This window comes from Maylandia zebra, linkage group LG23, assembly GCF_041146795.1.
Source record: "Maylandia zebra isolate NMK-2024a linkage group LG23, Mzebra_GT3a, whole genome shotgun sequence".
Taxonomy (NCBI): domain Eukaryota; kingdom Metazoa; phylum Chordata; class Actinopteri; order Cichliformes; family Cichlidae; genus Maylandia; species Maylandia zebra.
In genome coordinates, this window is record NC_135188.1 from 5654381 (window position 1) to 5678401 (window position 24021).

General features: G+C 41.9%; 1 protein-coding gene across 5 annotated transcripts; it reads right to left on the bottom strand.

Annotated features, from left to right (window-relative positions):
* Positions 1-8074: 8074 nt before the first annotated feature.
* cbarpb (CACN subunit beta associated regulatory protein b) lies at positions 8075-23963 on the bottom strand. Of its 5 annotated transcripts, none has more exons than XM_023153587.3 (11): positions 23732-23963; positions 22658-22858; positions 21744-21816; positions 20547-20692; positions 16892-16953; positions 15757-15919; positions 15125-15296; positions 14673-14795; positions 13968-14202; positions 13278-13467; positions 8075-12327 (listed from the first exon to the last, which is right to left on the bottom strand). In XM_023153587.3, the coding sequence occupies exons 3-11, from the start codon at positions 21789-21791 to the stop codon at positions 10809-10811; spliced, it is 2658 nt and encodes an 885-aa protein (XP_023009355.1). In that variant the 5' UTR covers positions 21792-21816; positions 22658-22858; positions 23732-23963; the 3' UTR covers positions 8075-10808. The 5 variants fall into 5 exon arrangements, with proteins under 5 accessions (XP_023009355.1, XP_004554963.1, XP_023009357.1 ...); XM_004554906.3 differs by having other exon boundaries at positions 23728-23963; XM_023153589.3 differs by lacking the exon at positions 22658-22858.
* Between the last annotated feature and the right edge of the window lie 58 nt (positions 23964-24021).

The following is a 24021-nucleotide window of genomic DNA, read 5'->3' on the forward strand; positions in this document are numbered from 1 at the left end:
GATTGTACAGAAATGATTTGGGGGGAGGGGTGTGTTGTTAAGGTGGAAGAGTAATCATGGTTTTCTTCTTTCCTGCTGAGGGGAGGGCAGAGGAAGAGAACAAAGAATCTGAGGACAAAAACTGGACTTTGTGATTTGCTTCACGCATCACACTGGAATAAATTCTTTTATTTATTTCTCCATTCAACTTTCTCTGCAACATGAAAACTTCATCAATTATAGCCCAGAAGGTTATATCTTTGAGAAATAAAAGTATCTTTTGAGGCTGCCCATAACCCAGCGTATTGCTACTGTCGATCCAAAGCCTGGATAAATTGGGGGGAGACAGATGATGTGGTGACTCCTAAACAGAGAAGTCGAGAGAAGAAGAAAGTCTTTGCTTCAAGAGGCTGTGCCATATTATAATTTATGTTAAACATTTTGGTATATTTGTGCACCGGTAGCTGTTTAGAAATTGTTTAAATCAGATTCCATCATCTTATTCCTGTTTTGTTGTTAATTGTGTGCTTTATTTTGTGCTTTTATGGTGGGGGGAATGTAAAATATTCATGAAGTCAGTGATGAGCAATTTAAAACATCGTGATATAAGAATGGATTTACATTCCTACCTTTGTCATTTGTTATCACTCTGTCAACTGAGCAAGTCTGGTGTCTGAAATGACAGGAGTACATCCTCTGCTCAGTACTTATTATGTTTAACCATTGTTTTTCTTTACATTCTCTTTAAGTAATACGTTTATGGATATTTATATTTGCTATTTTACTGAGCTAAATTCGTCTGTGCATCACCAGAGGTGACTGAATGTGAATTAGAGGAAGTGCTACAGTGGTTACAAATCACCAGAAAATTCTGGCTGGAAATGAAATCTAAAGGGGTTTTAGTTTTGTGGTGGGAGGCCAGACTTTATCCTACATGACTTTTACTTACCAAGGGCATTCAAGCTTAACACCCACACACAGCAGTCCACTACAGTGGAGGAGAAGGAGCCGCTGGGTTTCATACTGCAGTGCTGAGAGACTCACAGAGAGAGGGAGAGAGAGAGGTGCCGGGCATTTTGCCTTTGGTTTTGTTAATATCGCTTGCTTTTTTTTGCAGTAGAGGCTTTATGTCTGCTCCTTGCACCCATGCATTGCCCTTTGCAACCCTTTTTCCCTCAGTGATTTCCATAAATGTACATTCCCCCCGCCCCTGTTAGCCGTCGATCCACCAGTTGTTGAAATCGCACATTAGAGGAGAGCGTGTCTTTAGGTTGCCATAGCAACAGGGTGAGTCATTCTGCTGCAGTCAGTTTAGTCACACTCACACCGACTGTATGTTCCTCTGTCTTCTTTTTTTCCCCTCATCCCACTGTCCCTCTGCCTTCCCGCCATCAACGGACGTACACTGAGACACACTTTTCGAGTTCTTCCAACTCTAAAAATTCACCAGATAAGGAAAAAAATGTCTCTAAATGTCTCAGTTGTCACCAGTATTCTAATATACTTAAAATTATGATCTAAAAAGGCCACTGTGTCATTTGTGTTGTGATGTGCATGATTGATAGCACAGGCTGATGATGAGGGCGAGCGGAATGTCGCCGCTTACTCTTTGATTATTTATTTATGGATCTGACTAATCAGTAAACCCACAGCTGAGAAGCACACTGTGAAGGAGGCGGGTGGTGTCAGAAAGAGGAAGGGGGCACCTAACACTCATTTTAGTCCAAGAACACTTGTTATCTCTGATTGAATAAAGATGATTTTTGGAAAGGAGATTTTTATTTTCTTTGTTTGATATCCATTACCGGAAATTATTTCCTGTTTTCCCATAAAAGGACTTTGCAAGTTTACAGCTGCGTCTCTGAATATTAACACTACACCCCTGCTTTAGAAATTAATCATCAAACGCCTCATTGTCACTTCATTGTCACAGAGCTTGGGTGAAGACATGCTGTTTTGGAAAAGAGCTTTTTACAGTAAGAGCTGAGGTGATTCACAAATGCTGTCTGGTTTCATACTTTGCACCTGGTGTTAGAAAATTACTTTTGGTTTTGGTCCATTCTTTTTGACTTGTTTGCTTACGTTTGTGTGGCAAAAGTGTTTTTAACGGATTTGCGAATACTACAAATTATAATAGCACATTTTGTACTTAGGCATAAATCAGCTTCATGTAAATTAGATAGGAGTGTGGTTGCTGGGTTAAACTTTGGCCTGTTTGAAGCAGAACACTGTTAGCATTTTTATTGCTATCTAAGAGCAATAACAGGTGTCCTTCCATTCATTTTTCCAACCACTTATCCAGCTGAAGCCTGTTCCAGCCTAAGCATGGCACCTGCCCATTACAGGTCTAACACCAAATGACATCACTGCTTGGTGCTTTAAATATAACAGAAAATCTAGTTGTGGCCTGTCATTAATGATGTCAGTTCCTTTTTCTTTTCACCTGGTGCGTAAAAGACCAGTGGTGAGTCTCATTTACTCCATCAGGTTTCCTTGGATTTCACTTTGCTGTAGATGAATTCTAACATTTTCAAGCCATCTAATGAATGTCCACAGCAACCTTATTTGAACCGGAAACTCTAGATTTTGCTCTGCATGTGAGACTCACACCTGCACATTCATGGAATAAACTGGGTAGCAGCTCACACTGGGTACCAAGCGAACCTTCATCAGATCAGTTTGTAAAGGTATACCCATCATTATGTTAAATATCTTTACACTGGCCAAATGTAAAAATAGTAATAATACCATTTGTATGCTTGTCTGTTTGAGGGCAGTGAAAAATAAATTTCTTATTGGCAGGTTTCATATCATACTCGGTGCCTTGGGGCTTGTGTGATAGGTTAAATAAATAGCACTGATTGTGCTATTATAATGTAGTTTTCTCATGGGACATCTTTAGGTCCTGGCATTCATATTGTGGGTGTTGCTTTTACATATATAACTCACCCAAATGCATGCTATGCTAAAAATAGGAAACATAATAAAGCCAAGCCTCCAGCCTCCCCACATCCCAGTGGGGTCCCACTCTGCAACCCACGGTACCCAGAGAATTTGTTTTCAACAGCCTGTGCCAGACACCCTGAGAGACCCTTCATTCATGCCCCAACAAGTGACAAGTGAGAGCTGTTTTGGAAGCACCAGTCGTGTAGACAAAGGAGGCAAAGACAGCATACAAGCAGTGATATTTAAATAGTGAGGATTACTCAGAAGTCTACAGGCTGATATACCAAGCCCAAACTCATAATCATGAGAGAAAAACAGCTCAATCTGCAGATACAGGTTCAAGGTCAGTATAAAAAAGAGTTTGTATCATCACATGAAGAGGACAGATGATGAGACCCTCTCATTCAAACTATTTAATGAAAATATCAACATTCAGGGTTTTTTTTTTTTCAGCCGCCCTCCAGGAATAAATTGAATTTTACACAAACATAAAAAAAATGCATCCAAATGCTCGCGTGGGATCTTTCACCAAGCATCGAAACACATGACTACTGTTAAATTAAACGGATTTTACATGCCGGTTGATAAATAAATGCCTCTCCAGTGTGTGCAATAATGTCTGCATGTGTGTGGGTGTGTTTTTGTCTTTCAACCCATCATGAAGCATAGCGGCTGTAACAAAAAGCCCAAACGCTTCAGCCAGCATGTAATAACAAAGCTAAGCTGTGGAGAGTTCTGCTCCGTCCCCAGAGAGGTAGGAGGAGGGTGGGGGTGTGCACACAATGAAGAGCTGGATGACGCAGCTGAGAAAGGAAAGGGAGGGATGCATGGAGCAGAATCCTGAACAAGGAGAGGAGGAAGAGGAGGCGGTGGAGAGAGGGAGCGTAGGCAGAATGCGTGGGACGGAGATGGTGCATAATAAGCTTTCTAGGGTTTTCTCCTGCTCTCCTCTTTACTTTCTTCACTTTTTTTGGTTTGACCGACTTATTCGTTCCCATCATCCTTCTCCCTGTCTGCCTGGCTCTCTTGCTATTATTGGTTTCTTGTTTTCTTTTATCTTTTTTAAAAAAATATTTTCACTCAAATGTCTCATTTTGTTGCACAAGCGTATGTGCTTCTTCTTAAGCTTCAGAGATAAATCATCCAAGCTTGTATTTTCAAGCAGGTGCTTCATATTCTTCAGAGAGCGGTTATATTCATATCGAAACACCTTTTTCTTGTATAATTGCAAGAAAAAGGAAATTATTACAATAAAACTGATAATGTCACTGTTCCTTTTTTGTTTTTTTTCACTGGGTAATTCACAAAACAACACTGTAGTAGTGAAACCTGTTTTTTCAGCTTCATGGCTGTCTAACACACCGCCAGGGTCTGCTCAGGCAATATTATTTCACACTTATCAGCTTTTGGCATCACATTTGTTTAGCCACATATAATAAGTGAGAAGGAGAAGACTCGTCTAATCGTGAGCAAAGAGTAACCCGATGAGTCATCGGCATCGCTCGCACATTCGAATGATGCCTGGAGCCGCTCTGTTAAAAGGCAATCTGGTGAGAGGGAGAAAGGCGGGGTGAAAGCGTGGGTGGAGGGGGAACAGAGGAGCAGGTGATGGTGGCGGTGGTGATGAAGGGGAGCGATGAGGTAGGAGGGAGGGAGGAAGAGACGGGGTTTTCCTCTTAGCACCATCCCTGAATACTGAGCATCTCCCTGACAGGCTTCTTATGTTGGTGAGAGAGCAGGCAGGGAGGTTGAGGGAATTGTGGTGGCCAATATGTGTTCATTCATGTGTGTAAGGTAATTGTGCAGCGAGTGGGTGGATGTGTGAAGCAAGGGCACAAAGTAAGGAACGCTATTTGCTGTCACTATTTGTGGTTCTAGATGGTATGGTTGTGTTTAGTTGTGTGTTTGTGGACGAAAAGTTACTGCACCAGTTTGAAACAAACTGTGACAGCTGAAATATCTCATAGCATCTTTTTTCACATGTTGTAGTCTGTCAGTCTGCTAGACATCCCAGTGACAAAGAATCAACAGGTTTCCATGATAATATCAAACCCAGCTTCGTGTTTACACAGCAAGAATGAAAAATAAGTCACAGAAGCAAGAGGCACAGTCCTCTGCACACAAGGTCACAAGTTATTTCCCCACAGCAGCGCCTGCGTCTATCTGAAGGTATTTAAGTTCAGTGTACACCCACTGGCCATTTTATTAGTTACCCCCTGCAGGTACCGGACTGGCTGCCTTAATTCTTGGTCGCACAGATTCAAGAAAGTGCTGGAAAGATTTCTCAGAGATTTTGGTCCATGTTGACATGATAGTATCACACAGTTGCTGCAGATTTGTTGGCAGCACATGATGCAAATTTCCTGTTCCATCACATCCCAGTGGTGCTCTACTGGATTGAGATCTAGTGATATGTGAAGACTATTTGAGTACTGTGAACTCACTGTTGTGTTCAGGAAACCAGTTTGGTATGATTATAGGCTTCTGATGTGTCATGCTGCTGGTAGCATACATCACACGATGAGCCCACTGTGGTCATAAAAGGGCACAGTCAACTCAGGTATGCTGTGGTGTTTAAACAACACTCAGTTGGTACTAAGGGGCCCAGCTAATGTTTTCCCAATCTCCTATTGTCCAACTTTGATGAGGTCACGCAAATTGTAGTCTCAGTTTCCTATATGTAGTGGCACCCAGTGTGTTCTTCTTCTGCTTTCTGTGTGCTGGTCTTTCAGAGATGCTCTTTTGCAAACCTTGGTTATAATGAGTGGTTTGAAGCAGTCTGTCCATTCTTTTCTGATCACAAGGCTTTTTTGCCCAGAGAACTGACGATCACTTCTTTTCACCATTCTGCTTGGTTTGAGCTTCAGGAGGTCGTCTTGACCATGTCTACATGCCTAAATGCGCTGAGTTGCTACTATGTGATTGGCAAAGTAAAAAGTAGAGTGTAGAGTAAATGACATAGTAGTGCATTTCAAAGTCAAAGAGCTAACACTGAACTTCTCGATTAGTTTTTAGACTGCTTTGGATGAACTGTCCCACTTTGCCTAGCTGATTATGAATTTTGTTCATTCTGCAAAATGTGAAACAATCATTTAGTACATGAAGACACTACAAATGCATAATTGTTTGTTTTTTTCCCTTGGTGGCTGGTGACTTGGCATAGATTTGGAAATGGATACTCCATTTGAACAACCTCAAAGGATGTTTCATTGGATTAGCCACACTGCATCGAAGATGAAGTGTCTACACCTACGGAAGGAAACCCCGAGATGTCTGGCTCAGTGAATGGCTCAAATATAAGGGGGACCGTGGTGGTAAGCTTTAGGATGATGCAAAAGAGTGAAAAAAGCACAGAGGAGTGGCAGTCAGAGACCAAAGCTGTCTCCCTCTTTCAGAGCAGATTAATGTCAGACTCCCCAAAGCTTCACATTCACCTCCCACTTTTTACTGAATGAATGTCACTTTTTATAGTCTGTGCTTTTCTCCCTGCTGTCTGTCACTATAAAGCACAAAGTGATGTGTATTAAATCAACACACTGACAGTTACTTGACTAAGGACAGTACATTATGAAAATTGTATTTTTCCACGAGGACAAATGACATGAAACAATCTTGCTTAAGGGAGGAAAACACAGACTACAGTCACACTGGTTCTCAGTTTATTATTGCTTTGACTGGTTATTTTCTTCTGTGTTTATTTAAAGTGATGGCATTATATCTACTGCAGTACTTGTAGAACATTTTAATCATGAGAATATGACTGTCTGCACTCATATAGCCCCTGACTTGTTATTTCTTCATGCCTCTTAAGATGCATGCCTACTGAAGCAGGGAACTGGGAGCCTGTTTGCTCTTCTCCCTGCAGTTTCCTCCACCTCAGCCAGCAACACTCTGCAGTTTGCTTTACTTTGACTGTGATACATGGTTTGATTGGTGGGTTGGCGGAATCCCAAACTTTGACAAGATAATTTGTGACTTCTGCTCTGACCAGCTTGTACAGGATGAGACAGACTTTGCATTAATCTGGATCGCTCTTTTTTCATCACTTCCCAGTCTTATAAGTTCACCGGAGGTTTCCTTAAAGTTAACCCCAACCTCAAAAATGTATACAGAGCCATGCTTTTCCTCCAGCAGTACTTGCAATGGTTAGTTGTCATGTGGTTTTAATTAAGATTGCAACAGAAAAAAACAAAACTATAATATTAAAATATTATGCCACTATTTTGTTTTTGTGGCGTCAGTCCATGAAAGGTCATCTGGTGAGCATGACTGAAACATCTCAACAGTTATTAGATTATTTTTTTGAGAATTCTTCTACTGTGCTGTTGTGGATGAATCACAGATGCACTTCTGGCCTGAACTTACTTAATAGAGCAGCACTTGTAAACACAAAGGTGCAATTTAGAAGCATTGGACACGAAATGGCCTTTAACCTGCCAGTTTCCTGGTCCATAATCTAACTAATGTCCGATCAGGCCAGTGTGAGAATATTGCAGTTAGTAGCCCCTTTGTTTTTCATCTGTCCTGCTTCCAACATGGTCTGCACAGAATATTTCCACCGGTCATCATGCATATCAATGAAACTACCTCTTGAAAATATTCAGAAGTGATCCTCTCCACTGTTTGGAAATCGTGTGTGGAAGCAGCTCTACTCTGCTCATTCCTTTTGTTGCACCATGAGGTAGACATTTAGGGTTTTGAATGGACATATCAGTAACAGATCAACTATTGCGATCTCTCAACTTTGTTATTCTGTACCGTCAGTATGTTTCTAACATGCTGTGTGGGCTACGTGTTGAGTTGTGATCAACTTTTGTGTCTTCCACCCAACCACCAAGCAGTGGGACAGATTTTTTTTTGTATTTTACTGATCCGTTTCCAGTCTACGTTGTATACCAGAAGGACAGATTATAAGGTGTGAAGAGGAAGGCAGCCATTTGAAAAGTTCCCTTTGTAGATCACAGAGAGGATTTGGCTTTACTCCCCAATTATTTGGAGGAAGTGATAAGAAGAGGCAAGAAATCAATATGAGCCTAAGCAACAGGGAAAAAAACATGAAATGAGATTCATGAGAGGGAACCTTATCTGCAATCCTTTCCCATGCCTTGATTAACAACCATTCCCTAGAAATGAGGCACGCTATAACCAATTTTGCTTCATTCATTTATTCACAGATTGGAAAACAAGCCTAAAATAACACTTTTTGAAAATTATTTGGTCCCTCAAGGCTCAATAGATTCGGATCATCAAAAGCAAAGTTGTTAAGAAAATGTATCTTTTCTTTTTTCCTTTGAGAAAATAAGCAGTTTACTAACAAGCAAGAAATACAGAAATACTTCTACTTTCAAAGAGATAAATTCCACAAAATCTCGTTGTTTACAGCATCCTAGAATGACTCTTAAATCCCATAAAATACAAAATCTCTAGTCACACCAGTGTTTTGACTTCTGCATTAAACAACTGAGCATTAAATATGGACTGGATCGGTACCATTAGTCTGAGAAAACATGAAGATTTGCACTAAAATTTGAACTCATGCAGACCAACACATTGCTATGCATCAACGCATTTGTCAGGCTACTGGTTAGTATACAAACACCATTTACCACAGTGTCCCCAGTTATATAATATCTGCCTAAACCTAATAAAGGATATTGATACAGTCTAGATATTGTGATATTGTGCTTGTATACACAGCAAACTGTAATATTTGTACAGATGCACTGATTTCAGTTCAATCCTTATGGCCGTTTTCTTTTGTGGCTGCTGTTGTCTCAAACTGACTCACGTTTGAGACATTTTGGCTTTTTGGGGGGCGTTTTGTGGAAAACATAGCGGTTTTCCTCTTTAAGATTAACTGTCAGGATGGGATGAATAATTATCAGCATGGAGGTGTCATTTCCATCCTAACTGAAAGGGGGATTTGTTGATATTTTCTTCCCTTCCTACTAACTAGCACCAACATAGGAAGAACAATAATTGATGGCACAAAATTGCTCCAGGGGATTGTGGTTTTAATTGTGACATAATTGTTCAGTGTGTGTGTGTGTGTGTGTGTGTGTGTGTGTGTAGGGTGGGTGGTTGGGTGGGGGGAAGACAAGAGCAATTAAAAAAGCACTAGGCTCCCTATTCTTTATTTGAGTTCATCTCCTTTATTCTCAGTCACTGTTCTTGTAATAGGAAACTCAGCCTGTGCCTCAGAGTCCACTTAGGAGACTCCTGTCACACAGAGGAGAAAGATCTAATTTGGGCAGACTGTAAAGGAGCATCATCATCATCATCCACCCAAACAAACAGAGGAGGATAATGTTGTCTGCTCGGATATTTCACTTCAGTCCTTTCAACTGCCTGCATGGCACCAACCTCAAAGAAGGGAGTAAAGGGAGACGGGGCACGCGAGGAGGACTCCCCGTTTCCTTGTACAATTAATATTCAACACCATCATCTACAGTGTTCCCTTTTATGCATATTCTGCATTGAATTCTCTGCCTAAAAAGCTTAATCTGATGATGTTTTTTTTTTTGTTTAATTTAGACACAACTACAGCTTGTTTTTTATTGCAAAAAAAGCTAAATAAGAGAGAGAAAAAGTCGACTTAAACACAGACACTTTGTTCTGATAGTTTTATGACCTTTCAGGAAGCCATAAAGCCCCCGAGGGAGGAATCTGCTGCACTGTCAACTTTCTCAAGAAAATTAGAGGAGGAGGGGGGCAGAAATTAGAATGTCATATGTTGACAAATAAAGCTTGTTTTGTAAGCATGAGAGAACATGCCTGCCTGATTAATTCAGTTGTAGCTTCATATCTAATAGCTTTTATGTAATTTCTCTTATCATGGCTTTAAACACAACTCTGGCTCTGTTCTCATTCTTAGTGCAGTGATGCCCAAAGTAATAAAAGTCATAGCTGATGGATCTTTGACTGATGAAGAATCATTGCACCAGAGTGCTGGATCTTGTCTAGTCTGATAGTTCTTCCTGTTGGCAGGCAGGACGTCTCATTTTTAAACCTGCCGCACTGTCAGTTTTCGCTGTCATCTAAGCAAGCTAGACATACAAAAATATATTACTGCTCATTAAACAAAAAGTTACAAGTAAACAAGAAATGTGTCACAAAGCCGAGAAGCATTTTCAATCACACAGTTGGTGATAGAGGATGTCCTCAATTTGACCTTTTCTGTCATCCGGTCAACCAACAGGCTGGACACCACTGATCTAAACAACCACTCTGAATAACTCCATGTAGCGTAGCGTCTTCCTTATTTGGGTCAATCTTTTTAAAGGAACTAAGCCTACTAAACTAATTTAACTTTTTTAAAGGGTCTGTGTTGCCCTGCAATAGGCCACATCAAGATAATTTATGATTCATATAGTTTTATTATGATGTTCTAAGCAATCTTTGAATTCACAACTATGTTTTTACTACAGTATTTACTCTCACAGCACTGGTAGGTAACTGTTTTGTCCACTTCACTAGCCTTCTACTTGTCTAATAGCACCTGGTTTCACAGTGGATCAAGGAGTACAGAGGCCATAGCAGCTCTCAGCTTGATTTACTTTTACTGGAGAGCAGAGACAGAAAGACAGCAAAAGAGGCATAAAGAGAATACACACACAAAGAAACACTTAATGAGGAAGCAGTTATTTCTAAAATTGTATGATTTTTGATATGTTGATGTTAGTGAGCTGTAAAATGGGAAGACTCAACAGCTTTGTAATGCTGACACTTGCAGGGAGAGAGTGGATACATTTCTGGTGGATCAGCTGTATCTACGGTTATCTGGGAATTGGTGTTTAATTGAAACTGAAGCAAGACAAACCAAAAAGAAAGAAATGAGTGTATTAGCAGACAGGAGGTTGATGAGGAGGACGATTGGAGCCCTGCTACACTGGGCTGTGGTCCGGAGAAGCGTGTGTGGCTGTCACGGTCACACACTCTGTAGCCGTGTCCTTGGTCCTGCGAAGGCCCGTGTACAACCTCTCATCCAGGTTAGCACTCAGTTTGTCTGTTAGCTCTGCTGTGATGGTTTGTGGACCGTATCCCGACGAGTCGAGCAGCTGACGTGAACGCTCATCTGGGGGTTCAGAGGGGTGGCTAGACTGTCTGCTGTCATCCTGAGGGTCAGGCAGCTCAGTCAGTCCTCCGTCTTTCTCTGAAATGGAGGGATGAAGAGGTGAAGGGGAAGAGGTTGTGTGGTCCTCAGTGTCTCTGACAGGGGCGCCCTGCACCTTTTCTCCATCCTCAGATGTTGTGAGCTCTACCTTTGGAGTTTCAGGTGTGCTGCTGGTCCCATCGCTCGTCTCCTCGTCAGGAGCACTGACGATGCGGGGCAGCGTACTGTGGTAGCTTGTGTCCAGGGGATAGTTTACACTGTCACCCCTCCGTAGAGGCGTCCGCTGTCTCTCAAAGGAGGACTGGAAGTGTCTGACACCAGGATCGCTCCACTGCTTGTGGCGCTGCCACTGCTTGCGTAGGTGGATTCGGGACCGGTGCTTTCTTAGTGGGGACTCCTGCTGATCAAACTGAGGGTCATGGCGGAGAAACTCATGGAAGAGCGCATCTGTCTTCTCATCTATGCTGTAGTCTCGGCGGTGCAGGGTTAAATGCTGAGGTGGAAGCTGTGCAGCTTCTCGAGGAGAGAGCACATGACCATATGGAAACCACCCCAGTGAACCAGCACCTGTTTCGGTGGAAACTCCTCCACTGGCACCCAACAACAACTCATCTTCAGGCTCCTCCTCGAAGAGATGAGATTCAAAACTCTCACCTATCGTGCCAGTTCGCCCTGCATTGGTGAAATGATGCCTTTTCTCGTGGGCTGTTCTGTCTTTGGGGCTGCTGGTGATGCTGCTGCTCCCAAACAGTCGCAGATCTTCCGGACCTCGAGACGGAGCCTCTATCGACGCGTAGCCGCTGTCCATCTGCAGTAATTTACGAGTCCCCGTTTCTCCATCATTGCTCCCTCGCTCTGAGTCTGTGCTTTTCTGTTTCTTCTTTTTTGACTCCTTCACCTCCATCTTCTCATCCATATAGACAAAGAAGTCCTTGTCATCCTCCCCACACTCTCCCTCATCCCCTAAATCCTGGGATGGGTAGCTGGGGAGACCTCTTTCTGTGTCTGTTCGTCCACCAAGTGAACACACACTGTCAGCATCACTGCAGACTGAGTTCCTGTCATTGTTGCTGCTCTGGTCAGAGGCTGCGTACTGTTCGAGAGTTGCACGTAATGTCCAGATGTCTCTGTAAAGTGACTGGGAATCCTGGGGATCAATGGGGTCGGATTGGTTTGCACTTTCCCTTCTAGCCAAGGACAGCGCTTCCTCTTGGGGATCAGGGGACAGGCCAATCACCCCTGGTCCTCCATGGCTGCAGCTGGGCTCCACCATCACCTCTACCTCTACCCTGCAGTATCCACACAGGGATGGAGAGATGAGATAAAATGAAAAGAAATAAAGAGACGAGGAAGAAGAGAAACAAAGAGACATGCAACACAAGTGTCAGTGAGCATTTACCTAAATAGGATGTTAATCTGAGACATGGTCGTGTTCACAGAGCACAGAATGATTATCATGACTTGCAATGGTTGCAGCTGCATGTCTCTAAAGTGATCTTAGCTGAACAGCTGAAACTGCTTAAACTCTGGAAAGGTGCTTTCATCTTAGGGCAGGGAATTTTAATAAACGTAATGCACGGAGCATAACATGACCTGAGGAAATGAGCATAAGAATCATTGCATTTCTTTGTTCACAGAAATGGATTTTATTTTCAGCAATAAAACAAATGTACACCAAAAACATTGATTTGTTTCATATTCAGTGTAAGAAAATAAATAGTTATGTAAGAAAATATGTATGAGCATTAGCAGTTTTTGTTGCGTAACATAAAACCCTAAAAAAACCTGCACTGCTATAATTGCAAACTTATATTATAATCGTACTTTTGAAAACATCATTACATTATCAAGTCAGCAATGAAATGGTTTCGTGTGCCTGTTATAAATCCCACGTCCCAATTCTCCGCAAGGAATCCTCTCCATGTGGCTCAAACTGATGGCATTGTTTGAAAAGACAGATCAGACTTTGGTTACAGAGTGTTCACACTTAACTCTGCATTGTCTGATATCATCTAATTAAGGATCATAGAAAAACAATTAGTCTAAAAAAAGACAAGATGATAAGTTACAGTTTTATTTCGTTTAGGAACTTTTGTGTTAACGCACTGTGGTGGAGAATTAGGACTTTGAGTTGTAAATTACTACAAGTAGTTAGCACAGGTTTTCTTGCTGAAATAAAGAAATGAGTGCAAGGCAGCAAAGCAGTGGACGGGATGAATGGCAAGGGAATTAAAGATACCTGCCGAGGGAGGGGGGTGGTGTCGAAGGAGGCGAGAGGAGGCATGTGGTGGGCTGGCTAGGGCGATAGGTGACGTCATGGGTGCGGGCAATGTATTGGATGAGGTCTATATGATGTGCATCGTTGTCATCCTGGTCCATGCTCTCACTGGCGGCCCGCTGGCGCTGGAACTGTCTCCTCTTTGGAGAGCCTGGCTCGCATCACACATGAAGAAAGAGCTGTGAGTTATAGGTGTATGACAGCAGGAGTGAAGTAACATTTAATTCAGCAGAAAGCTTCTATTAACTGCGGAGAAGATTTTGTGATGTTTTGGGGGTTTTTGGGTACCTTGGTATGACAGAAGAGGCGCGTGCAGACAAGTGTGTATATAGAATAAGGAGGATCGGTGTGGAGGATTTACTCAGGGGCTCAAATTGATTTGGAACAACCAATCTTTGCGTCACTGAGCCATCTGTCTATTATGCTTGTGTGTACATCTCCACCTCAGTCAAAAGGCAGCTCACAGTTGGTTGCTAAAGCCTGCTGCTTAACCATTGTATGTTTACCAAGAGAGAAAGCTGGCACAAATACTTCATACACAAATAAACCAAAAAAATAAAAGTCCAGAACCAGGAAGAACTATTTGTACTTCCTTGCTGCACTGGTACTGATTTTTCTCAAAAAGAATATCACAGAGATACCATCCATTACCTCTGGTGTCCAGACTCGATGCTCTCTGGCTGCTGTCCAGCTTCCATTTCTTGATCTTGAAGTAGGGACTGGCCCCCTCTAGACTAGCATGGCGCCGCAGTTTAGTAAGGAACTGCAACACGGGCCTCTGGCCTGCACCGCCACCAGCAGGAGAGGCACTGCTCCCCAGCACTGCTGATTCTCCCACACTGACACTGCTGCCTCTGCCCCGAGGCCCCACTCCCATCATTTCAATCTGAGCAGAGAAAAACATAGTCAAAGAGAAAACCTGCCAAGAGTAGTAGTCTGTGTAAAATCCTATCCGACAGTGATGTTCCTTGTTTACCCATCAGCCATCATTCTTGCTGGTCCTCCCTCAGGCTACGTGACCCTCTAACGTCTGTGTGGATGACTCACTTGTTGACTGGCTTGTGGGTGTAAAGACTGACTGACTTAAGAAAATGTATCACTCTACAAATGACTAAATATTCATTCCACAAACTCCATGTTGACCTAGATTCTAAACTAATGCCTTGTTTACTTTTTTCATCGCACGACCTCTTACAAATCATTTATATGCATGCTCAGCATCTAGAAGGCCTTTGGATTTATGTATCTTTACTGTGTGGCTCCTCAGCAATAAAAATGTTGTGTGACACCATCCTTTGTACAAAAACATATTAACAAGGTGATGTAGAATAATATATATTGATATATTTCACTCACAGAAGTGGAGCTTGGCTCTTTGGTGCTGTCCACCACAGAGTTGAGAGCATCTCCAGGGAGGGCACAGCTTGGACTGACACTTAGGCTGGTCAACGCTGTTTGTGGCAAGGGACACAGCATTGGCTGCAGGAAAGCACAAATAAAACTAGACTTTGTTATCTTATGCATAACTGCTGTGCATTTACATTCTTTTAGAAAAGTTTATTTTTTGTGTTAAAGTAACAAATATCAATTAATTTCAAGGACAGATTTCCTTCTAGGCTGTCATCCCAGCTTTACCTAAATGGAAAATTAATGCTGGGTCTGTTGAAATGATCCCTGAACCCTATGTTTGGACTCATTAGGTTGCCGGATTTTCTTGACCTGACCCAAATAAAAGATGTTTTAATTGGCCCTGGTGAATACTAATGACTATTGTTACATCAGTACGAATGGCAGGTCAAGGCTGTCACCTGGAAGATGGAAAGGGCTGACTTAGCAACAGGGCGCGTTGTCATCGTGATGGTGTTCTCTGCAGAGTCGCACTCGTGGATGGTGACTATCTTGAGGGCCGGAGGAGGTATGTGGAGGTTTGTGAGCCGGGCATTCTTCAGATGATGAAAGTCACCCTCCGTCAGAGTGTACCTGAGGTGGAGAACGCTGAGTTACTAAAAAACTATAAATTGCTGACATGAGTTGCATGAATTCTTCATGAGTGTTGAATCATGAAGCTTATCTTTGTATAAGAGGGAAACGACCAAGGGGAGATATTTGACTTCAAACCCATTAGAACTACCGTGATTTCTAGATTTAGGCTTAAAGAAAAATTAGTATTTTAGAGTCGGAGCTTTAAGGGAAAAGTAGGGCAGTGAAGTAATAACAAAGGGTGAGAGCTTTTTGTGTCCGAAGCATACATAATGCAGACTGATTTTATTCTGAACTCTAAAGTAACAAACGCATGTGGGACACAGTAAAAGGTTTAGATACTTTGAGCTCACAAAGAATTAAGCACTGGCGTGAACCTACATCAGTGAGTGGTGAATGCCGATTCAACAACACAGAGATTTGCAAATGTGGGCTGCTTTGTTTGTGTTGGCTTTCTAACCTGCGGCCTTTCTCCTGGGTTTTCTTGCCGTGGTCGAAGAGCGCAGCCTCATTGAAGGAGACGCGACGGCCTGTGGGGCCCGTGGAGAGGAAACGCTCTGTTTCTTGGTCATGAGAACTGGCCATGGACAGGCAGTCTGACTCATCCACCCTGATGGTGATTTCTGCCCAGAATGAAGGAAGAGGAGAACGATAATTACATAAATAGCAAGAGCACAAGGACAAAACAATAGAAGAATAGAAGTAAGTGTGTGAGCTCAGCTGTAATGCTGGTCTGTCAGTCAGTGAATAAACTGCACTAGTACAAAGTGAAATATGGAAATACCATTTATGGATCCCACTGACTTTGGTGTGTTTTACTCCAATCTGACTAACAGGATACAGCTTTAATTCATTCACTGAAAATTGCTCTCTACCTAAGATGGGCCGATGCCAAACTTTGTAAGAATCATGCTCCCCAGAGGAAGTTCCCACTTTCATCTCCTGTTTTTTAGACCTCTGTGAAATGTGTCAGTGTGGTTTTGTGTCTCAGCAGTTATTTTAATGGATTGCCTTCAAATTTTGCAAAAGCATTCATGTCCTCCCTGGGATGAATTACATAGACTCGTGTGCTGGGTTCATGTAACGAGCGGTGTTTAATATTACATCAGGATGAATACACAGCATATTACAGCGCTGAAGAAAACGTGTCTGATTCAAGTCCCCATGGGTACCTCTCTTCCTACTCGTTTCCTCTATTGCACTGTGTAATAAAACTATAAAATGCCCCCCAAATACTGGAAAACTAAATGCACTGCAAAAGTAGTGTGGTACAAAACACATGCTACCTCTAATATATCTTGTTCACTTGACACAGATAGCATTCACTGGTAACACAATGTCAAAATGTGTTCCTGGAATTGCACAGCCATTTCAGCTAATTGGGATGAGATCACAATATTTTAATGGAATAGACATTACACATTTGTGCTGACATGATAAAAATATCCATGCCATCATCCCATCTCTCCAGTTCACAGCTTCCCCATCTCCATTACTTCTCCCTCACTCACTTACTCGCCTCTTTCTCTCCTGTCTCCTTCTCTAGCCCTCCCTCACATTTCTCCTTCCTTTTTTTTAGTTCTTTTTTCTCTTACCATGGGTGGGCTGAGACTCCTCCAAGTAGGTGTTGTTGGTTTTCTCAGGGTCATTGCTGGCCCTGGGGCACACAAAAACATTCAGATCAATGCAGTGACATGATTACCCCTGAAGTCTGTCTTTCATCTGATGGACCCCGCTGATGCAGGCAGGCACTCTGGACACCACAGAACAAGGCCTTATGATCAGTGTTACTATCTGACCTTCAGCTTAGTCAAAATAATGCACCTGGGGCCACATGCGTGGCAGTCTGTGGTGATACACTTAAAACTGTGTCTTTGCACGAAAGCAGAAATGTTGCATTTTTTTTGTCAGACTTATGAAACTGCACTTATGCGTGGCCTTCCTTTATACAAGTCCATCACCATAAATGGTCACGTGTGCACAAGCCTCGCTCCGTCCTTATCCATGGAAGGTTGTAAACACTCATGATGTAAAAGCGCTGTTTCCACTGCAGATTATTAGACGAAGGCTAATAAGACAACTGCAAAGAAGAAGCATATTTTCACCAAATGTAAAATTCAGAGAGAAGTCCTTGTGTTATATTAGGTGGTCCCAGTTCTGCTATCACAAATAGAACAAAATTCTGAAAGGAGAAAAGTAATGCAAGTTGTCAACTCAGTAAGTTCAAAAAAAAGGAAAAAAAAAGGAATTTTTCTGAGACTACAGAGATCCTTCATCCTTATGCTCAACAATTTTCTACAGAAGCAGCTATTTAAAATATGTACAGTTTATCCCTCCAATAAATAAATAAATAAGAACCTCACAGAATTTATTACATACTGCATTCTTCACATTAACATTTGTTAATGGTACATTTTAATTGTTGAAATAGAGGTATGTGTCTGAACAGGTGTAAATTAAAAATGCATGCTCTGTGTATGTTAAATGTAACATATTATGGCTTACCTCATTTTGTCACAATTATGCTGTTACAATGGCTGCTCATATTAAGCAATAAGCATCTGTTCATGTGCAAGTAAACCCTGTGCACCAAATTCTCAGGCTGCTCCATCCCCTCTGTTTCTGACAGTTTTCTCTTTCTTGGCTCTGTGTGATGTTGGTCAGAGTAGATATACTTAATATGGTCAACCAAAGCACATAGCTCTGGCCGTGACTACAGAAGTGAAACACTCTGTTTGTAAGGGTCATCCAATCAGAAACAAGGTAGCTCAAAGGGATGAGGAAGCTAAAGCAGCTGATTTCAGACAGATGATCAAGTAAGAAGCTGCTCCAAGACACATTATAAGACAAATGAGGACTATTGAGAACTACTCTAGAAGAGTCCAAGAATTTAAATGTTGAGTGGGAATTTAGCATAATAGGTTTTTTCTGCTTCCCTTATGGTAAATGGTAAATGGCCTGCATTTGTATAGCGCTTTTCTAGTCCCTAAGGATCCCAAAGCGCTTTACACTACATTCAGTCATTCACCCATTCACACACACATTCACACACTGGCAATGGCAAGCTACATTGTAGCCACAGCTGCCCTGGGGCGCACTGACAGAGTGCCCCTTTCATGGAAATATTACACATTTCCATGAAAGGATTGATACTGTTTCAAAAACATACATATGTACTTCTTTTATAAATAACAGTGCTGGAGTGGGAAGATGCGTACGCATGGTTTTGTGTGGAGGACAGAAAAACTGCGATTCCAGTCAAATCTGATGCAAGCTGCTTAAAATGGTGTTTTTTGGTCCCAAAATATGTTTTTTAACAATGTTTTTCTCCTTGGAAGTTATACTCCATCATCATTGCTGTTGCAAAGTTCTTTCAGTGTCACGCCTCTCACTTGAGTCACTGTTACATTTATACATTGAGTTCTTGTGCTTTATTAATACACTTGCATGTGAACAGCTTACAAATTCAGCGATCAAAGAACTATCAGAATAAGTTATTAGGACTGAAAGTCCACTGTGCTTTTTTTATAAATGGCCTGCTCGAGTGTGTAATCAATGAAGGCCTAAATCATTGCCAGTAACTTGATAACCTTCAGAGCCAGGGGACTTCTTGAACTGATAAAGCATGATGCTTTATTGGATTGTACACTTACACTCATCTTTAAGGACACAGAGGAGATGCACAATAAAGGTCATTTTGTTTAGCAGATAGAGTATCTATTACTCTATAAGCATATCTTTATGCAGCCCTTTTTTGTTTTAACAGCTTATAATTTTTGTTTTTAGTAGCTTATAATCCTCCACAGTGCTGCTTAAATCCCATACACAGGGTCTAGTTGATGAGGCAGAAAAAAGAAACTGAAAGCTGTTCCAGAGTGGTGCAGAGATACAAGTTGTATGTGTGCGTGTGTGTGTGTATGTTGGTGGGTGTATGTTGGTGTGCATTGTGTGGGTGTGAAGTGACTTAAGGGAATTTTCTTTCCACTCAGATCTGTACTTCTCCTTGTCTTTCATTTCCTCTGTGGCTCCTCCTTTCCCATTCAGGGTATGCCCGTGAGTTTGTGTGTACATATTCTCAGCGGTGCACACACAGCACTCGTTTGAAACGCAAGATTAATCACTGCCGATGGCGGCTATGAAATCTTATTACACTCATCATTTGTACTGGTCTGTCCGATTCTCCTTTTGCTCTCTCCCAGGCTTTTCATGCCTCAGCCTCTGAGCTCTTTGTTTATCTGCATCTAGGTGCTGTGCACTCATGTATTCAAGTATACGTGATAATGTGTGCTGCTGTAGAGATGGACAAAAAGTCTCGAGGGTCAGCCATCTTGCTGTACAATAAACACGCAAATAAATAAGCATGAATATTGAATGTCTTTCCACTAAGGTGTTCTCATAGCAGCCTCATGGGAGTCTCAACACTCAAATGGAAGACATCGTATAATGAGTTGTTCTGCTTTAACATGCTGAGATGTCACAGTAGGGCAACATTTATTTTCTTACCACCTACTGCAATATAGCTTTTTTGTGTTACAAAGATGCTTTCATTTGTTTGATGGCTCACTTTTTGCCTGTTAATGACGTCACAGTGAAGAACTGGATAATATTACAGGATGCTGTTAGCGTCATTTGCAATAAGCTTTATCTATTATGCATGTATACAGATTTGATAGAAGAACTGGTTTGTCTCGAAATAGCAGTTGCATGAAAGCATGAGAGCAGTCTCTGTGAACAAAATACTTTTATGCTGCTCGGTAAAACAACACCTGTGCACCTGAATCTTTTTTCTTTTCTTTTCTTTTTTTCTTTTTTCTGTTGATTTCAAGTTTTTGGAAATTTTCAAGGATGTAGAGTTTGGTATTGTTGCTTGGTGCTAACAGTGACAACAGCAACAGCCTAAAATATTATAATAAAATTTAAACTCAAAATAACCACAGGTGAATCAAACGCACTGAGATACAGTGTGGGCATCACAAGCCTTATAAGGTTATTAGTTCTTAGATAGATAGATAGATAGATAGATAGATAGATAGATAGATAGATAGATAGATAGATAGATAGATAGATAGATAGATAGATAGATAGATAGATAGATAGATAGATAGATAGATAGATAGATAGATAGATAGATAGATAGATAGATAGATAGATAGATAGATAGATAGATAGATAGATAGATAGATAGATAGATAGATTTTTTTATTTTATTTTATTTTACGAGAAAAGACATACATAATTTTTGTGTCCCACCTGGCACAGCATTTCCCTCCACGGCGGCAAGCGAAGAGGAAGACAGAGATGAATGTCAGTGTTCCTACCAAGAAGATGGAGAGGATCACCAGGAGGAGCACATAACCATCCTGCTGCTCCTCAACCTCGAGTGGGATCTCCTGAGTCTAAAAAGAGGGAGCAACATGTTGCAAATTAGAGAAGGGAAGTTTCCTGTGTTGCCAAAGTAGGCACTGAAACACTCACTGATGATTAATGCTGTGTCGTTCTGGGCTGATAGACAGAGGTACAAAGGGAAAAAAAAGTCACACCTCCACTCTTCTCACTATGATTTTTCACCTTTTATTTTTACTCTTTCGAAAATAAAGTCATACAGATCATGCCTGATGGCAGAAATTGCACCAAATATGCAACGCCATGCAGAAGTGTGCACCGTGCAGGTTTACTTTGAATGCTTTACAGTCTTTTGGTTTGAAACATTGAAACATGAAAAGCCTGACACCTCAGTAGTAGACTAGATTTGCAGGCGTTTTACGTTCGCAGTCGCACCGTGGAGTCCACGGGATTGATTTAGTCCTGCTGTTTGGTTGGTCTGCATAAAGTAAATCTATAAATATGACAGTGCAATGAATCAATACATGCCAGGGCTATTAACCTGTCTACAGTGTACCTTTAGCTATGGGAGAGCTCTCACAGCAAGGACTGCAGCTGAGTGAATTAAGCGTACATTAGGAGACACTTCACTGAAGTTAAATTTTACTTTTTTCCTTCTGTTTTAAAAGCAAAAATGTGTTCCCGTCGTAAGTTTGATTTGGCTCATGTCAGCTGCATAACGGTACTTTAAAGTATTTTAATAAAGTGATAGATGACAAAATGATACAAGGATAATAGACTTGATTTCAGAAACATGATGAATAGGTGGAGTATTGTTCTGAGCTCTGCGATGGAGAACACTCTGCAAGTGTTAATGAGCATTAGACTCTGACGTCACACTGTAATTTCTCTGCAAGGGGAAATCAAAGCTGAGATTAGATCAGAGATTTAATTATTTCAGGTCCAGGTCAGGATGTTCTCCATTAGCCGGTCATCCAGCCAGAAGAGAATATGGGGGGAAAGTATGGTTCTGGTGCTGGGCGTCTCACAGACACACACACACACACACACACGTAGGACATACAGGAAGTTTGAGAATAAGCCATTGGTGAAAGGCAGACTTACTGTGGAGTTTTCTGGTAGGCTGTTCCAGACGGTAGACTCATTGCTCATGGTCCAGGCCAACTAGAGAGTCCCCCTGAGAGATAACACATGCACAAACACACACAAATACACAAAGGAAATGACTGTAATTGGAGATGTGCATCAAATCACAAAGTCAGCCTCCAAATGTGCTGCATTCTATCTGTGTCAATAAATCCAGAAATACTGAGCATATAAGCCTAAAACAGCCATGCAGGCTGATGTGTAATAACATGGAAATTATTGTAATGTGTAATCTGTGTGACAGCCAGTGACAGCAAATAACAATATTTTCAAAACAGTCATGAAAGACTGGAAGAAGAGGAAGAAACCAAATGGGTATGTTGTTCTTGTACGCATGCGTCGAGTCCGACAGAACATGTAAGCTTTAGCATCTTGGCTGTTAATCATCACCCATAATTCCATATCAGTCCAAAGACTCTATCTACCTCCCCCACACACAGACACACACGCACACACAGGGAACAGAGAGAAACAGCAACTCTTACTAAATACTGGCTCCCGCAGCTGAGTTCCACTACCGCTGCTGGCTCTTGCTCTTACAGATCACAGCCATTAATTCTGCTACTGCTGCACCAGACGCCCACGCATACGCACACACACTAACCCTGGATGGATCTACTCACCCAGCAAGGGAGAAGCAACATGCCAGCAGCAATCAGCACGCCTTGCTCGCCTGCCAGTCACTGCGGTGCTCAACTTCAGCACCACAACCTGTAAGCTATAGCCGAGCTCTTTTCTGCCAGCCCATCTAAAGCCCTGCGTCCACTGTCCAAGCATGAATAGTTTTACAGAAAGCACATCAGTCTGTGGTCAGAATGCTTTCCTTTGCAGTACTGTACCACATCCTGCTTCCTATCAGACAGTAATCTTACCCTGGTGGAGGGCAGTACGCAGCAGCAGCAGTAGCAGCTCTGAATGTGTGTGCCAGGCTGTAGCTCAGGAGTCTCCTCCTCAGCTCCCTTGCTGCATCCTCAGCCACCACAGCGCACCCAGCCAACTGAGCCTGAGCAGCGGTGTTCCCCCTCAGGGCCGACCCACTGGCCTCAGAGCAACAGGACGGTAGTGCTGCATGGCTGATAACAAACACACAGAATGATGCACATTGTTCAAGACACAAATAGTAGGGATTTCGTATTAATGAAACATCTTCTTGGGATGTTCCTAAAACATTAAGCATCATCAAAAATTAGTTACAATTTAAAATAAATGCAATGAAAACCTCTCCCAGCACGTCTTTGGTAACAGGAAGTAAACAACAGATATACTACTTTTATTGACCTGCACTCAAAAATTAAGAAATCCATGAAGGTAAGCTGAAAATCAGTGCATCCTCACACTTTACTGAGGACTGCTTACTTTTGCGTTGTTGCAAATCCCGATGATAGCAGTATTCCCATAGCAGATGGCAAGACACAGGTGTCCCAGCAATACCAGTCAGTATCCAGTCATGCTTAACAAAATTCAAGCATTACCAAGTGCAATACTGCTATCATACAGTGCATCGTTTTCACTTTAATATTTTTAATCTTTAAAAAATATTAACTCGTTTCCGTCCTCCATAGAACAAAGCATGGATATCGTTTTATTTAAATCATGTAATAAGTAGTTTATTAAAATAGATTGCCGCAGTAGAAAAAGCATAAAGAATGCTGTCTCTTGTAGCTACAAAGGGCAATATTTTTCCCTGGAACAAATTAATGGGGATTTTCTCTGGCAGATGTTTCCTACTGAAGGTTTGAGCGATAACAATCTCGCTCTCTTTTTTTTCTAAGTGTAATCACATTATCGAAGGAAATGAAGCCCACCCTTAAAAACTGGTTAGAAAACAACAAAGCCGTTTACATAGATCTTGGTGTACAGAGAGGAGAAAGGCAGCTCACGATTTTGAATTGGGTGCACGAGCACACACAAAAGTAGGCACGCGGCGACGGTAAGCACTCACCTACCCAACTATCCTGGTCCATGCGGGAGTGGAGGGGCGAAGTCAATAACGCGGAACTCTTCCGCGATCACTTTAATGTGGACTTTAAGGCTAAAAGTATTTATGAATGAAACCCCACCGCTTAACACACGCCCACCACCCAGTCAGAGGCGCATCACGTGACTAAAGGAGTGAGGTAAAGCCCAAGTGACGGATGTCAGAAATATCCTGAAGCACAGTTTAGTCTCCACAGCTGCGTTAGAGGAGTCAGGGAAGCCCGAGTGTCTCTGCTCTGTGCTAATATAAACCATGTCA

Excerpts from the sequence above, each read along its gene's own strand:
- cbarpb (XM_023153589.3), bottom strand. The coding sequence starts at position 21,791 with ATGAGCAATGAGTCTACCGTCTGGAACAGCCTACCAGAAAACTCCACA. Across the intron at positions 15,297-15,756 it reads ACCCAGGAGAAAGGCCGCAG|GTACACTCTGACGGAGGGTG; the intron begins GTTAGAAAGCCA and ends TCTCCACCTCAG. Across the intron at positions 12,328-13,277 it reads CCACCCCCCTCCCTCGGCAG|GGTAGAGGTAGAGGTGATGG; the intron begins GTATCTTTAATT and ends TGGATACTGCAG.